This window comes from Aedes albopictus, chromosome 3 (assembly GCF_035046485.1).
Source record: "Aedes albopictus strain Foshan chromosome 3, AalbF5, whole genome shotgun sequence".
Classification (NCBI taxonomy): Eukaryota; Metazoa; Arthropoda; class Insecta; order Diptera; family Culicidae; genus Aedes; species Aedes albopictus.
The window spans coordinates 84,998,275-85,016,330 of NC_085138.1; the positions used below are offsets into that span (position 1 = coordinate 84,998,275).

Genomic DNA, 18,056 nt, shown 5'->3' on the forward strand with positions numbered 1-18,056 from the left:
TTCAAGTCAGGCCCCCCTGGGCCCCATCCAGAAAAAAATCCTAGCTACGCCAATGTTTCACTGGCGTATAGCAGCACAGATGTCACGTTCGAGTTAAAAATTCGGATTTTGGTGCGTCGACTGATCTGGTTGTTTTTTCCAGACATACTCGCAAAAGCAGCCCTCGCCTTCTTGATCCATGCACCGGGGCCGGATCACAACGTCCGAGGCCGTACAGTCCCGGACATTAAGTCGCGTTTTTTGCGAAATAGCGTCCAAAAGTTAGGATGCGTCATAATATCCTATGTGCCTTCTTTCCTTGGACTTCGTGGCGTATCTGCAAGTTCGGACGTTATGCCCCGAAAAAATGCGCCATAAAGTCCTGGGACTTTATGGCCTCGGACGTTATGATACTGCGCCCCGTGCACCTATGTCGATCTTGGTGCCGCCATCGGCCGCCATCGGCCGCCATTTGGCTATCAAGATATTGGAAGCTTTCAACATTCTCCACTGATTGCCCAGCTTTTACGGTAGGGCTGAAAGAGTTGACCGTGTTTACATTAAACGATTTGGTCTTGTTGACATTGATGGTAAGACCTGGCGCTGAGGAGCGATTGGCAAGATCATCGAGCTTGCTTTGCATATCAGAGCGCCGTTGAGCTAGGAGAGCAACGCCTTCAGCCAATTCGAAGTCATTCAGGTGCTCCATGGTAATGGGCTGCCACAGCAATCCACGATTTGGTTCACGATCAATCGCACTAACCAGGATCTCGTCGATAACGATGAGCAACAGTAGTGGTGATCTTGGTGGTGATATGTACACCGTGTCCAATAAGTTCTCATACAAAATACAAATTTAGAAAATATAATTTTATTTCACATCTGTGATTCATATTTTCAAAATGAATGCATGTATTGAAGGGCCACATAATACTGATTAAATAAAGTATACGTTTTAAAATTACATTGTTTTCTATTTGTTTTTATAAGCCTAGCAGTACACTTCCGTTTTCTGAAATTCGTTTGCTCCGGCACGCAAGAAAAATGTTCGAAAAGTTTTTCATTCTACGGTAGCTAAATAGAGTCCATAAGGTCAAATTTTGAGTTTTTATACCAAGTATTGTACCAAATGGATATACTAAAGCTGAAACAATACAATTTTGGTGATGATATAGTTAGAAATTTGCTAGTAAGCTTCACTTGAGCTGATTCCTTGAAAATGATCGTTATATTAAAGATGAACATCATAAAACTTAAATTTTGAACAAAATTTACCACAACAGGGATACGAGTACGTTTTAGAATTGAGAATGTTGTGAATCAACAAGAAAAGATACAGCCATGCTTCTTTAACACAACAAATCTAATTAAAACAGGTAAATGGACATTTTTGTTTAATTCACGTTTTATTTTGTACAAAATAAAATGGCTTCGTACTCCACCGATACAGAGTCTCATATTTTTTTCTCATTTGATCATAGTTACTACTAGCAATGGTGAGGACAGGAACCTAATTTGTTTCAACTTTAAGCCATTACTCGTTGAAATGTGACGAAATACCAAAGAAATGGCGTGCGTGACAGCTGAAATGGACTTGCGACACATAAGTGATCAGCAGAAAAGGATAAAGGACAGTTAAATTCAAAACATATGCTGCATTTGGTCATTGTTAGCTTGCTTTTCAATAAATATATTTTCTTTGATAATCCTAAATACAGTTGTAAAATGAATTCAATTTGATTTTGTATGAGAACTTATTAGACACGGTGTAGTAAACATCCTTGCCTCACTTCAGCAACGACCCCGATGGGATCGGACAAAACACCGTTGTGCAGTACTCTGCACGAAAATGCCCTGTACTGTGCTTCAATGAGGCCGATGGTTTTCTCAAGGAGACCCTTGCGTGAGGGCTTCCCACTCCCACATGTTTTCTTGATTGAGACGGTCGAAAGCTTTTTCGTAAATAATCAATGAACGTATATAGACTCTTGGAATTCATTGATTTGCTCCAGAATGATACGGAGCGTGACAATATGGTCCACATAGGATCGTCCGGCACGGCAGACTTATCTTCCAGGAGGGAAAATTTTCTCGATTCCCTGGGCATAGTGTATCATTGTGTTTGTCACACTATATACAAATTCATGCAATGGCAGGCAAAGACAGTTCTTTAATTAATAACTGTGGAAGTGCTCAAAGAACACTAAGTTGAAGAGTGACAGGTCAAGTTTCAGTGCGAATGTAGATCCATTAAGAAGAAGACGAAGAAGAAGACGAAGAAGAAGAAGAAGAATAAGAAGAAGAAGAAGGAGAGGAAGAAGAAGAAGAAGAAGAAGAAGAAGAAGAAGAAGAAGAAGAAGAAGAAGAAGAAAAATATAAAATGGACCTTCAAATATTTTTGACAGATGACTCCATGAAACTATTTTATTAGTTTTTTATATATTTTTTCTTTTTTTTTCAACTAACTGTTACCGGGCTCCATCAACAATACCCATAGGAATACATGCAATATTTGCAACAGGAAACCCATTATGTGTCAAGAGCTACAAAAAAACTAAATGTTTGTTAGAAAGTTAATCGGAAAATCTTCCAAAACAGATGTTTTATTCTTATGAAATAGTTAAACAATTATTTTGAGAAACAACCATAACTGTTCGGAAATACATATGTTGAAGTCCCTTTGTAAAGTAACTTTTGTTTTATTTTAAAATATAAGCGAAGCAATAACTTAAAGCAACCATGAAGAAGATAATAAATACATTCTCAAAAGAATGTTTCAATGAAAATACAGAAAATTACTTTCCCTTTTCGTTTCAATTCTTTTAGTTAAACCTCAACTGAGTATTCGAGGAAATTTTTATGAAAACCCGAAATTTTAAAGAAGATTTCTCGGACCCGAAACTCCAGAAAAACATTTTAGGGTAGACAATGTCAAAATTCAATTTGTATGCAATCAAAATACAAAGCGGGAGCAACATCAACCAATCTATGTTTCAACGTTCCATGATCTATAATAGGCTAGTTATCTGAAATTTTAATTAAAAATTTTCCCATTTTGGTCACTAACCTTTACAGGGCGGCGCCTGAAGCTAAAGACAATCAGAATTTTCAAACCGCAGAAAAGTACACAGGTCGTTAAATTTCGTATCTGATAAAACAAAATTTTTAATTTTCTCTACAATATCATCAAATATATGTACTTATTTCATCTAGTATGTGAAACTACATGGCTCTGGATCAGTGTGGTCCGGTTGTTCATCAAATTTAAGCTAATTTAGTTGCTGTTATAGTCATTTTGTTTAATGACCATTGGGCGCGCAGTTTATTGATACCCGCTTATTAGGCTTACACAGAAAAAAATATTCATGTAAAATTCAGCGAGAAATCATGCACATAAAGGGAATGCTAGAGTTAGTGCATATTTACATGAGATATCATGTAAAATTACGCTACGATCGTGTAAATTTCCGCTAATAGTCGCGTAACCGGTTGGAGTCCATGATGGTTTACGCGATAGTTGGCGGAAATTTACACGATGGTGATGTAATTTTACATTATATCTCATGTAAAAGTGCACTAACTCTAGCATTCCCTTTATGTGCATGATTTCTCGCTGAATTTTAATTACATATTTTTTTCTGTGTACATTATCACATGTTAAACATCAAATATGTTCATTTTTATTTTTTCAGTGCTAGAATATAGACATTGACTGATACACCGTCATGAAAAAATAGTCATATATATCCCATATTTAGCGTGTACTAGTGCCTTGAACTTTTCGCATTTTTTCCTGCCGCACCCTGTAGCCATCTTTTGTGTACTTTTTGTACAGTTCGTCACTAGTAGTGTAGACACAATGTCATGGACTACATTTGCTGTCTAATAAACTGTGCTTCTCCTTGTTTCTTGTTTGTATTTGGATTCTATGTTCATCATTTTATTATAGTTTAATCTTATAATCCAACTACGATAAATTGTTTCTATTTGTCTATGTGTCTATGTGTGTGTATTTTTCAAATATTATTTATAGAGTGTCATCAAGAGTATTAATTGATAATTTGAGAGTATTATGCTGTTTTCTGCTGTGCATGTATTGCTCCTGGAAGGAGCGAGTATCGCAGCATAATCGTTCGCGTTCGCTATTGTCTCGTACGAAAACGAAACCAATAGACGCATGGATGTTTAAAATCAGCCTTCATATATTTACTCAACAAGAACTGCAAACTTCGTCACTTAACGTGTCGGGCAAATTTGTCATGCATTTTATATCAATTGAATAAATAAACCGTATTTTTGTACAGTCCGTCACCTTACGGTGCTGGCCACACTGATATGATCCGTAATTATGCTTCAGTATTTTTCCTAAGTTTGTGCGATTCGTCACTGTTGCTGTCGGCACAAAGCTTTGTTTCAATATATCGATTTCATGGCAAGTAGCAATACATATTGGTTCACCAGTCCTCCCAATTGCGAGGTGACGCAAAATCTTTTTCATTTAAAATTTTCATGGTCTCACCATTCTTCCAAATTGTGAGGTGACACATTCGTGTGTATACTGTACAATTGCACGGATCGCATCGCTTACCAAAGCGAATCCTTGATCAATGCAACTATCAATCCCTACTACCCCTACTAACAAATCTCCTTCCCGTGACAACTGTGGAGGGTCCAGTAGTACATACAACCTCTAGTAGCAACGGTTGTCGAACTAACATTCCTTTCCTTCCCCGGTAGACCGTAAGGACGTGGCCAGCGCCGTTATTGACCCAATAAAGTTTGAGCTCTCGAAACGTGTACATTGAGGATGGTGGCAAATCCTAAGCCCCAAGCCTATTGGTTCTCTGTGCAATTTCGCTAGCTCAAGTCAATCACGGTAGTAACTACGAAGTGTACGGTTACCAATGCTCATGCTCATGCTCAATCAAAATACAAAGCGGGAGCAAATCTGGTGTAATGGTTAGAGCGCATGCCTTTCACGCCGAGGAACTGGGATAGAATGCCTCTACCGACAAACACTCAAAATATGAGTTCTTCCTTCGGATGGGAAAAGGGAAGTAAAGTGTGCTATGTTTTACTAATCAAAATATGTCAGGGGCGTTTCAGGAGGCCCTAAAAGGGAGTCTCAGGTGTCCTCAGGAGCGCTTCAAGGGGTCTCAGGGGGTTCCGTACTTACCTTACCGATCAGGCTACGCCGGGGTGGCCTCTGCTGTACATAGCAGCCGTCTCCATTCCACTCGGTCCATGGCTGTTTGTCTCCAGTTACGCACTCTGCGTAGGGTCCGCAGATCGTCCTCCACTTGGTCGACCCACCTAGCTCGCTGCGCACCACGTCTTCTTGTACCGGTCGGATGACTCTCGAGAACCATTTTAGTCGGGTTGCTATCCGACTTCCTGATGACGTGACCCGCCCACCGTAGCCTCCCGATTTTCGTGGTATGGACGATGGTTGGTTCTCTTAGCAGCTGATGCAGCTCGTGGTTCATTCGCCTTCTCCAAGTCCCATCTTCCATCTGCGCTCCGCCGTAGATGGTACGCAGCACCTTCCGTTCTAAAACTCCAAGGGCGCGTTGGTCCTTTGCACGTAGCGTCCATGTTTCGTGCCCATAGAGGACTACCGCTCTAATAAGCGTTTTGTAGATAGTTAACTTGGTATTACGGCGATCTTTATTCGATCGTAGAGTTCTGCGGAGTCCAAAGTAAGCACAATTTCCTGCTACAATGCGCCTTTGAATTTCTCTGCTGGTGTCGTTGTCGGCGGTCACCAGTGAGCCCAAGTACACAAATTCTTCAACCGCCTCGATTTCATCACCGTCGATATAAATTCGGGGTCGCGGGCGCGGTGATTCCTCCCTGAAGCCCTTTGCCATTATGTACTTTGTCTTCGACACAATTATGACTAATACGATTTGCCTGGCTTCACTCTTTAGTCGGATGTATGTTTCCGCCATCGTCTCAAATTTACGAGCTATAATATTAGGGAATTTCATGGGAGTTCCAAATGAAAGCCTTTCGCGATTGATGGTGTATCATAAGATCTCAGGGGCGTTCCAAGGGTATTTCAGGGAGTATCATGGGTTCGAGGACGTTTCAGGGGCGTTTAAGTTGACCTCAGGGTCGAATTAGACAGGGGATCTCAGAGGGATTATAGGGGGCCTCTGAAACACTTCAAAGGGTCTCGACGAGGGTTTCAGGACGATCCTCAAGAACTCAGGGGTGTTCAAGGGGGACCTGAGGGACTTCAGAGCAGAGATGCCAGATTTTTTTTTACCAAAAATCTGTATCAATACAGATTTTTCTGTATCGCCGTATTTGAGGGTATAGCAGACACCAAGAGTCCTAGATTTCAATAGAAATTAATAAAAATGTTCTACTTTTTGACAGTTTCAAATTTTTCTGGCATTTATTTTTCTTAAACATTTGTGAAAATGTACAAATTTTAATAATTTTTTTTGAAGTTTAAGCAGCAATTTATGAAGTTTTCATTAAATTTATTGAAAATAATTTCAAATTCTATGCTTTCTGGAAAAAATCGGTATCACATTTTAAAAATCTGTATTTTTCTGTACTCTGTATCTTATCTGTATAGATGGTCAAAAATCTATATAATACAGACAAATCTGTATATCTGGCATCTCTGCTTCAGAGGGTACTTGGAGATCTCATGGGCGTTTTCAGGAGGTTGCAGGGTGTTAGATGGGTTACAAGGAGGTCCCAGACGCGTTTAAGGGAATCTCAGATTTTGCTCTGGGGGTTTCATAGTGCCGCTTTAGGGTCTCTGTGGCGTTTCAGGGGATCTCAAGGGGGCTCGAGGGGGCCTTATGTCTACGTTTTGCGCATCGCGTTTGAAGTTTGTATGGGGTTTTACATGGGAAAACACACTTTTTTGCATTTCTCCCATAACAAGTTCGAATTTTTCTAAAACCGTGTAACCGTTAAAGCGAAAACATAGCCTAAGGTGTCCTGAAAAACTTTGTCGAAGACCGCGAAGTGATCTGATGCTAATGAAAAAAAATATAGCGTTGGGATTGCTTGGCGAAACAGCATGATTTTGTTGCTATTGTTATTCCTTTACATGTTAAAACAAAAACACATACATGCGGTTCGTTGGTAATAACTTTTTCACAAGCATCGGATCGCTTTGCGGTCTTCAACAAAGTTTTTCAGAACATCCTAGGCTATAATTTTATAGTATCGGTTAAAAAGTTTCAGTCAAACTTTTTCAACTTATGGCTAAAATGCAAAAAAAGTATGTTTTCCCATACAAAATCCCATACAAATTTCAATTGCAATGCGCAAAGTGTAGACGCAACCGATCGTGCTTAAATTTTGCACAGATACTCAGGACCCGAAACGGAACCAAAAAAGCTTTGATCTGAGAAAACGGTTCCGATGACCCACACTACTGTCCACGGTGCCCAGTTCAACTTTGCCTAAATTTCGTATATGATGTCTTGTAATGAGTCCTTATTGTTTAGCAGTGCTGTCAACATTCAAAATCAAATCATGTCGAATAATTATGAGCTGGATATTACTTAATGTCAATGCAAAGTGCCATTTGAGTTTATCAGCATCTAGTGTATCCGACATATTGAGCTGAATTTGGCTCTACTAGAACAGTGTCGCAAATTATCGAAAAAGTTTTGTCTTATCTTTGAAAATACACCACGACACGAGTAATATTCATCACGGATCTATGTTAGATGTCATACCTATAATTCCATTTTTTAGCAACTTTTTCTTCATTATTTCTTTGTCTTTTTTTCCTACATTCAACAACTATACTGAAGTTACAGCAAAATTAAAAAAATCAAAAAAGTTTAACAAAATTTATGGGACTTCAACAGTGTTGATTTTTTTTTTAATTTTACAGTTTCCAAAAAGCATTTTCAGAATGAATTTCATTTGAATTGAAAGAGAATGCGTCTACACGATTCGTACGTTGTGCCGGAAATGCTACAAATCAATTTTCATCAAAACGAACATTAGCACAACACGGGAAATTTCCACTAGCCGAATGGCACAAATGTCCCAAATGAAGGGTAAAGTGTCTCTGGAGCCGGCCTTCTAGTGTTGAGGATGGTAAGCCCACACCAGGCTGCATGATTTTTGTGCATTAACGATTATCACGTTGAAGGGAGTTTTCCCATTTTCCACCTGTATAAATAATGATAATAACCAGATGCCACTATCAAACCAGTCACACCATCCAGTCGGTCATTCCACTTAGCGGCTCTGCCCTCCCAAAAACCCAGACGACTCCAGCTGGCACGGTCCAGCCCAGGCCGTCGTCGAAATCCTGTCGTCGTCATCGTCGCATCGAAGACACACATGTCTCTAATCTGTTAACTTTTTTCCCTTTTTTCTCCTCATCTCGATTTCCAATCTGTCTGCCGCAGACGACAACGTCGATTCCTGGTACTGGGATCACCTATTCCGCAAGCGACCAGCGGCACTAAACGACCATCTGCCATTTACTTCCTGTGGTAAGTAAAAATGTCAACTCCGCCGGGGCCCACGTGTACAGTGCTGGGCGATGCATTTGCAACCGTTATTTCGACTAGTCGAATCAAGAACGAGACACTGAAGACGACCTTACAGTTGAGGTCGAAATACGTATCTGTCAAAGGATGCAAATTCTTAGTAGAATTACAAGGAACAGTACTTAGGGTCCGTACACAAGCCATTTTCAATAGAGACTTAAGTTTGGAAGACAAAACATAATAATAATTCGGAAGACATTCCTTGTACGAAATTATAACAAAGTTGCAAATGTGATTATCATTACTGTACCTATCTCTATCCAAGTGTTGATCTGCTTCTGCTGGTGGTGGCGCTGAAGATAAATGGCACAAATGTGCCATAGTTGGTGCTCGACGTGAACATCACGCAGTTCAACCGCTTTTGCTCAATGAAGCCCACAGATCCGGAAACACCCATTGATTAATAACTCAACGGAAACAGCGCAGCCGAGCAACAGCGACGGCGGCGGCATCGACGACAACACGTCCTGGTCGTCGTTCATTTTCACGCCTACCACAAAGCATACACCCACAACACCACAATTCCACATACTAACCGCGCGCACGAAACGTGCATGTGTAAAACGGTTTCACGGTTTCTCACTGCGATTTGTTCTTTCTTTTCTTTTGTGCTCCTCTAAATGAACAGCTTGGAATGACTTCAACATATCGTGCCTGTGCCGCGCCACCGAAGTGCTGTGCGACAATAAGGGATTCACCGTGCTGCCGACCTCGCTGCCCATGGATAATGTCACCCTGCTGTGAGTAGAATGCTTCTGGCGGGGGCGGGGGGATGTTTAAGGAAGTCTTGTGTGGAAAGCGTTCATTTTATAGCCAAGTTTTCTATTGCTTCTGTATGAAGATAGGGAATGCTCTATGCATTTTTAATGGGATTTTTAGAAAATTAGGAATTGAAGAATTGTTTTTCTACGTATTCTTTAGACTGGGTAACAAGGTAGTTTTTTTTAAAGCAATGAACAAGGCTTTTTTGTTCCCATATCAAACCTTTTTTACTAGAAAACCACAGGAAATTTCTCGGAATACAATAACAACATGCCAAATTTTCCAGATATGCTGGAAACGGTTAAGCTAGGGAAAAGAAGGACTTTGTAGAACCATATACTGCTATATAATGCAGTTATGTATTACTGCTACACAAATTTTCACTAGTATTCAATTCACACAAATTCTAATTCTAATCATTCTAAGAGCAAAATACCTGGGGTTTCTTTTCGAATTGTTTCAAGGACACCTTCAGAAATCCCTTTATGCATTTATTCAGGAACTGAATTTATTCTTCAGGGATTCTTTCAGAAATTCCAGGAGCTTCTCCTTCGTGAATTCTTCCATAGGCATCTTGCAGGGTTCCGATATTGATTGTTTCAGGGTGCGTTCCAAAAAAAAAATACTTCACGAATTCCTCCCACGATTCCTTCAAAAAATTTTACAGATACTTCTGCAAGGATGCATCGACGAATTCCTCCTGGATGTTTTCCTTCAGTGATTTCATCTATGGGTTTTATCAGACATTCCTCCGGGAATTTCTCCTGGGATATCTATCCAGGTTCCTCCAGTGATTGTTCCAGTGCTTTTTTCGAGGATTCCTCCAGGAATTTCTCCAGGGATTCCCAAAGGAATGTCAACAGAAATTCTTTTAGACATTTCTGCAAGTATTCCTTCAGAGATTTCTTCGGGGATTACTCCATATATTCTTTCAAAAATTCCACTACAGATTGATCCAATAATTCAATCTGGAATAATTCGAAGTATTTCAGCAGGAATATCTTCCAGAAACCCTTAACAGGAAATTTTACCAGAGATTAGCAAAAAACTAATCCAGGAGTTCCTTAAAACATTGTACAAAACATTCTTTTGTGAGTCCATCCAAAAATTTCAACAATAATTCGTCCAAAAATTATTGCAGACATGGATTCCTTTATATTTTTTTCTTTCGTACCGAAATTCTTCCAGGAATTTGTTAAGAAAGCTTTCCAGGGATTTTCAATGGAATTCCGCTTGGGATTTCTTCAGGAGTTCATCCAGATTTTCCTTCAAGAATTCCTCCAGGGTTTCAAATGGGAATTTCTTCTGTGATTCTTTTAGGAAAAGCTCCAGGGATTATTTTAAAAATTCCTCCAAGTATTCCCCCAGATACACTTTTTAGAATTCCTTCAGGAAATCCTCTTGGAATAATTCTTTCAGTAACTTCTCCAGGAATTAATTCAGTACTTTCTCCAGGGACTGTTTAGGGATTCCCTGAGGAATACCTAGAGAAATTGCTTCCGGGATTCCTCCTGGGGTTGCAGGGATTCTTCAGGAACTGCTACAGGGATTCCTCAAGGACATCCTCTACGAACTTTTTTCAGAATTTTCAGGATTTCGCCAATTTGAAATTTCTTCAGGAATTCTACCTGGGATTCTTTCAGGAATTTCTCAAGGGATTCCTCCTCGGATTTCTTCAGAGATTACTCCAGGAATTATTCCAGGGATTCTTCTGGGAATTTCTGCAGCGATTCCCCTAAAAATTCATCCAGGGATTGCTTCAGAAATGCCTCTAGAGATTACTCCAGAAATTGCTCCAGGAATTCTTCTAGAAATTCCTCCATGAATGTTTCTAGAGATTTCTTAATCCCTACAGGCATTTCTCTGGGATATCCTCCAGGGATTCCTCCAAGCATTTCTGCAGGGCTTAACTCGGGAATTTCTTCTGTGATTCTTTCTGGACCAACTGATTTAAAAAGAAAATCTTCCAAAGATTCTCCGAGGAACTCTTCTTAGGATTTCTTAAGAAATTTCTTCTTGTATTTTTTAAGGAACTACTTCAGGAATTAATTCAGTACTTCCTTCAGAAACTGTTTTTGGATTCCATTACGAATTCCTCTTGAAATTTCTTCCGGGATTCCTTTCGGAGTTTCTCCTAGAACTCTTGTAAGGATTCCTCTAGAATTTCGCCAAGAATTTCATCTGCGATTTCTTCAGGAATTATTCCTGGTATGTATTTCTCTACGAATTCCTTAAAAGATTCATCCACGAATTTCTTCAGGAATTCCTCTAGGAATTTTTCTAGAAATTCCTCTGGGAATTCCTGCAGGGATTTCTCTTAATATTCCTCCAGGGATTCAATCAGAGATTCCGCCAGAAATTCCGCCATTCCTTCAGGGCTTCCTCCAGGCATTCCTCCAGAGATTCCTCTACTGATTGCTCCCGGGTTTCTTCCAAGAATTTCACCAGGAATCCCTACAAAAAATTATCCAGGAAATCTTCAAGTGTATTTTTGCAGAGATTTCTACAGGAATCACTTCAGGCAATCCTCCAAGGATTCCACCAAGAATTCTCCTAGGCATTCTTCCAGGAAATTTTCCAGGGATTCCTCCTTGGATTCTTGCAGAGATTTTTTCCAGATTTTTTTCAGCGATTCCACCAGATATTCCTCCAGAAATTGCTTCAGGGACTCATCCAGGAATTTCTTCTGGGATTGTTTCAGGAATTCTTCCTGGGATACCTCCAGGAATTCCTCTCGGAATATCTTCAGAGATATCGCCAGAAATTTCACCAGGAAATAATCAAGGAAATCCATTATAAATTATGTCAGCAATTCATCCAGGAATTTCTCTAAGAAATCTTTAAAAAGTTCTTCAAGGATTTTCTCTAGGAATACGTTCTAGAATTTATTTTTTTGGAATTCCTCCAAGATTTCTCCCAATTTTCCTCCAGGAATCGTCTAGGGATTTCTTCAGAAATCCTCCAGGAATACCTTCAGGAATTTTTCATTGATTTCTCCAGTATTCCTCCAGGAATTCCTCAAGAGATTCCTCCAGAGATTTCTTCACAAATTTCTTTGAGGTTTCCCCCAGAGATTCCTCCAGAAATTCCTTCGAGGATTTTTCCAGAAATTCATACAGAAATTCCGCTAGAAATTCCTCCCGGATTTTTTCAAAGGATTTTTCCAGAAATAGAAAAATAATAGAAATTCCTCTAAAGAGTTCTCTAGAAATGTATCCAGTTATTGTTTCACGTATTCCTCTAGAGATTCCTCTAGGAATTTCATCTTGGCATCCTCCAGAAACTCCCACAGGAATACCTCAAGGAATTGCCCCAGTCATTCCTCCAGGATTTTATCTAGAAACTTCTGCACAATTTTTTTCAAAGATTCCCCCAGGGATTTTTCAGGTATTCCTTCAAGGATTTCCCCTGGAATTCCTCTAGGATTTCCACTAGAATTTCCTGCAGGAATTTCCCAAGGGGTTTTTTTTAGAAATAGAAAAAAAATACTGAAATAGAAATAAAAATAGTGTAGAATTAGTTCACGGTTAAAATACACGTTAATGAAAAACAAGAAAAAAAGAAATAGAAATAAAAATATCTCGGAATTCCTCTGCAGATTCCTCTAGAAATGCATCCAGTAATTCTTTCAAGAATTTCTTCTAGAGATTCCTCCAGCAATTCCCACAGGAATACCTCTAGGAATTTTTCCAGGCATTCCTCCAGGATTTTATCCAGGAATTTCTCCAGGATTTTCTCCAGGAATTCTTCCAGGAAATACCCCAGGAATTTCTTCGGGAATTCGTCTAGGAATTTCTCCAGGAATTGCTCCTGGACATCTTCCAGAAACTATGTTAGTGATTCTTCTAGGATTTTTTTCAGGAATACTTTCACGAATTTATCAGGGATTCCTCCAGTAATTCCTCCAGAGATTCGCTCAGGAATTCAGGGATTCCTCCAGGGATTTCTTCACAAATTTCTCCAGGGATATTCCCAGAGATTCCTCCAGGGAATCCTCTAGAAATTTCTCCTAGGGTTTTTCCAGGAATTCCTCCTGGAATTTCCCAAGTGATTTTTTTTCAGTAATTTCTCTAGCAATTTCTCCCAAAACTCCTCTGGAGGTTTCTCCGGAAATTGCTCCAGGAATTTTTCCAGGGATTGCTCCAAGAATTCATCCAAGAAATTTCTCCGGGAATTCCTGCTGGGTATTTCCAAAAAAAATGTTCTGAAGTTTCTCCAGGCATCCATCCAGGATTCTCTCTAGAGATTTTCTCATGAATTGCTTCAGGAAATCCTCAAGAAATTCCTTCGGAGATTTCTCCAAGAATTCCTCAGAGGATTTCTTCTGAAATTTCTCCAAGATTTCCTCTAGGAATTCCTCAAGAGATTTCTTCTGAAATTTTTCTAGGGGTTCCTCCCAAAGTTCCTCCCGGAATTTCTCCAGAACTTCCTTCAAGAAATCCTCCAGAAATTTATCTAGGATTTCTTCTAGGTTTTCTTAATGAGATCTTTCCAGATATTTCTCTGGGCATTCCTTCCATTTATGCAGGTAAACTTTCAGATATTCTTCCAGAGATTCCCCGGGGAATTCCTCTAGGGATTATATAGGGCTTTCTCCAGGCATTCTTCCAGGGATTGCTCCAGGATTTTTCAAATGATTTCTTTAGAAATACTTCTCAAGTTCTCTTCAAAAACTCGTTCAGGAGTTCCTTCGGAAATTTCAGAAATCCTTCAATCATCTTTTTAGGAATGTACTCACCGCTACCAGTACCACGTTGATTTATGTAGATCAGGCGAGCTTTTTTTAACGTATTGTACAAAATATGTACAACAACGTGACTGCTGAAAAGGTTGATAATGCTATTGTGTTCATTCATTTCATTCATTTTCATTTATTTAGTTCACATCAAATTCATGATAATACTGAATCAACAATTTGCCGCCATAATACTCGATTTGCAGCTGCAGCTCTCCATCCTCGGTCACGCCCAACACTCGCCAGATCACGCTCCACCTGGTCCGCCCATCGTGCTCTCTGCGCTCCACGCCTTCTTGTCCCAACCGGATGGTTAGCAAACACCAACTTTGCAGGGTTGTTGTCCGGCATTCTTGCAACATGCCCTGCCCACCGTATCCTTCCGGCTTTGGCCACTTTCTGGATACTGTGTTCGCCGTAAAGTGCAGCGAGCTCGTGGTTCATCCTTCTCCGCCACACACCGTTCTCCTGCACACCGCCGAAGATCGTCCTTAGCACCCGTCGCTCGAAAACTCCGAGTGCTTGCAGGTCCTCCTCGAGCATCGTCCATGTCTCGTGTCCGTAGAGAACCACCGGTCTTATTAACGTCTTGTACATGGTACATTTGGTGCGGGGGTGAATCTTTTTTGACCGCAGTTTCTTCTGGAGCCCATAGTAGGCACGACTTCCACTGATGATGCGCCTTCGTATTTCACGGCTCACGTTATTGTCAGCCGTTAGCAAGGAACTGAGGTAGACGAATTCTTCTACCACCTCGAAAGTATCCCCGTCTATCGTAACACTGCTGCCAAGGCTTGTCCTGTCTCGTTCAGTCCCACCTACCAGCATGTACTTTGTCTTAGCCGCATTCACCACCAGTCCGACCTTTGCTGCTTCACGTTTCAGGCGGGTGTACTGTTCTGCCACCGTTCTAAATGTTCTGGCAATAATATCCATGTCATCCGCAAAACAGACAAATTGGCTGGATTTCGTGAAGATCGTACCCCGGCTGTTGAGCCCGGCTCGTCGCATAACACCTTCCAGGGCGATGTTGAATAGTAGGCAGGAAAGTCCATCACCTTGTCGTAGTCCCCGTCGAGATTCAAATGAACTGGATAGTTCACCCTAAATCCTTACGCTGTTCTGCACACCGTCCATCGTTGCTCTTATCAGTCTAGTCAGCTTCCCGGGAAAGCTGTTCTCGTCCATAATTTTCCATAGCTCTGTGCGGTCGATACTGTCGTGCTATTGTGTTATTTTATTCAATTTCATCGAATTGCTTTAGCTAGTAGGTACAAATTTGCTAAGCGTGCTTGACCCCCCCCCCCCCCTTGACTGAAAAGCTGGCTACGTCCTTGGCTAGATGTCCACTTGTAACGTAGGCGTTTTCGGGGGTTTCGGAGCCTCTCTAGTGCGTCCAAGAAGATTTAAGGGTGATATTAGAGGCAAATCAGGGAGTTTTAGAGCATTTTCGGCGGGATTCAAAGGCGTTACGGAGGAGTTTGGTCTCCAGTTAGCCTAGTGGTTAAGGCTATGGATCGCCAATCCGGAGACGGCGGGTTCGATTCCCGTTCGGGTCGGGAAAATTTTCTCGACTCCCTGGGCATAGTGTATCATTGTGCTTGCCTCACAATATACAAATTCATGCAATGGCAGGCAAAGGAAGCCCTTCAACTAAAAACTGTGGAAGTGCTCAAAGAACACTAAGTTGAAGCGAGGCAGGCCAAGTCCCAGTGGGGACGTAGAGCCATAAAGAAGAAGAAGACGGAGGAGTTTTCGGAGGTTTCAGAACGTTTCAGATGCGTTACATGTGGTCCGAGGGGGTTTCAGGGGGATCTTCGAAGCATTTCCGGAAGTTTCAGAAGATTTTTAGAGACCGCATCACATATCTTTTGAAACGCCCCTGAAATACCCTTTGATTGAAAGGTGAAACTCCCTGATATGACCCTGACCTGAAATGCCTCGATACGCCCTTGAAATCATAATAATCAATTTGAAAGACCTCTGAAAACCTTTGGACGCCTTTAAAAGGGTACATAAACCCCCTGAAACGCACCTGAAAACCCCTTGAAACGACCTTGAAACGCTATCAAACGCCCATGAATCCTCTAGAAACGCCCTTAAAATGTTCCTGAAACACATCATGAAGCTTTCTTAAATGACTCGGAAATGAATATGAAATACCGTGAAACGCCCTCAAACCCTTTACAGCGCTCTTTAAGCTCCTGAGATCCCTTGAATCGGCCTTACCCAGGTAACAATTTGATGCTGAAAACCATTTTAAGGCAGCCTTCATTTGAACAAAAGCTGAGCACAAGATGTACAATCCTTTATTCAGCCCCTAAACATCTAACTTTGGTGATTTTATCCAACCTTAAGCTGGTTTGAGGCTCATTGAAAGGCTGATTTAAGGCTTAATATGCATTTAGTCGGCAATCGATTAAATTTATTGAATTTGGTAAAAAAATAAACTTATTTTCACTATTTGCGACTTTCCATTTCCAGAAGAGATGCTTCGGAATGTATTAATTAATTTATGGGAAAACTGGGAATATAACTCCGAACTCCTGAGTTATAGTCACTCACCTTATCACCTACACCACACAAAGATGTATACATATCCTCGAAAACAAGAGCAATGCTTGTTGTATCTTAATAATCAAGAAATTAAGTTGAACTAAAGCTGTATTGAGGCTGAAGAAGCCATGTGGACTCTGTGAAAACACTGCTTGGGTCAGCTGTCAAAAATTATTTGATTAAAGGTCGAACAACAGATGATTAATTCTGCATATTCGTGTACGTTTCAAAGCTGGTTACAGAGATAAATAATATTCTATTCAACTTGATATTCAGCTATCTATGTGTTGCTGATTAAAGAGGTTCAACAAGCAATACTTCAGACCAATATTCAGCTATCATTGTATTTAGCCACTGCCACCATTAACCAGCCAATGTTCATCATATATTTTTACTTGTGTAAAGCCCTTTGAAACGTCCTTGAAACTCCCTTAATACTATTGAAATGCCCCTGAATTCCCCGTGATGTCATTAAAACTCCAACAAATCTTGACAGAACGCCCACAAAAAGCTCCTCAAATCCCCTAAAAACGCCCCCGAAGCCCCTTGGAACACCCTTTTTTGGGCTCTCTTGGAACTTTCTGGAAACTCCCATGGCCCCACCTCAAATGCCCGGGAGCAAGACCTGTTCTGGCGAGCTAGTTTCCCCCATTAAAGCCCGAACTTAATTTATGCATACATTTCTCTCTTTTTATGCCTCTTTTAATTTATGTACATTTTTAATTTATGCAGTCCCAGCCATGAGCATAAATTGAGGTTCCAGTGTTAAGTTAAAATTGATTTGTATAGGAATGGATGTGAACAATATTATTCAGAATCGTGGGCTAGGTTTCTGAAGAAAAAGAGCTTAATAATTGAGAATCAAGTGTGGATGGATATACAACACCAGAAGAAAGGTTCGTGCTGTGCTGGTGCCTTAAAAGAACGCTATGAATCACCCTCGAAGTCAGTACACTTAGTTCACTTTTCATTGTAAATATTGAACTTGGCGACAATGGAGAATAACTATGATTTTACCTTGGATCCTTTTCCACACGATATTAAATGCTTGCCTTAACATATCACATTCCTTAGATATTGTCGTGACAATGTGTCAGCCCTACATGTGCAATGGTGCACATATGTATATTCATACAGTGCAGTAGCGTCGTGCCCGGGTACACGAGGAATATTGGCTCTATCATTCTCTTAGCACAACCTAGTTACTTACCGTCATCATCATTATCATCACCTTCCGTTAAACCCTTTCCCACAGCAGACCGTAGAAAACTGATTTCGCCTTCTTTCCGTTTCCTCTCTTGACATATCCATTTGCAGGGATTTGACTGGCAACCGTTTCCCGCTGCTGAACATGAACGTCTTCGAGAAGCTGCCGGCACTCAACACCTTGTAAGTACTCGACATTCGTTCATGATGGCTGTTGCACATTTCAGGATTTCTCCTAACGTACATATCGACCCTTATTTCCATCCTTGAGATAA

The 18,056-nt window shown here is 40.6% G+C and overlaps 1 protein-coding gene across 3 annotated transcripts in view; it reads left to right on the forward strand.

Moving 5' to 3' along the window:
- LOC109404827 (relaxin receptor 2) overlaps positions 1-18,056 on the forward strand; it is a 354,324-nt gene that overhangs the window by 143,654 nt on the left and 192,614 nt on the right. For all 3 annotated transcript variants that reach the window (XM_062857075.1, XM_062857076.1, XM_062857074.1), the window contains 3 exons: positions 8,379-8,465; positions 9,151-9,262; positions 17,893-17,964. In XM_062857075.1, coding sequence (XP_062713059.1) covers positions 8,379-8,465; positions 9,151-9,262; positions 17,893-17,964 — 271 coding nt within the window. The remainder of the gene's footprint in view (positions 1-8,378; positions 8,466-9,150; positions 9,263-17,892; positions 17,965-18,056) is intronic.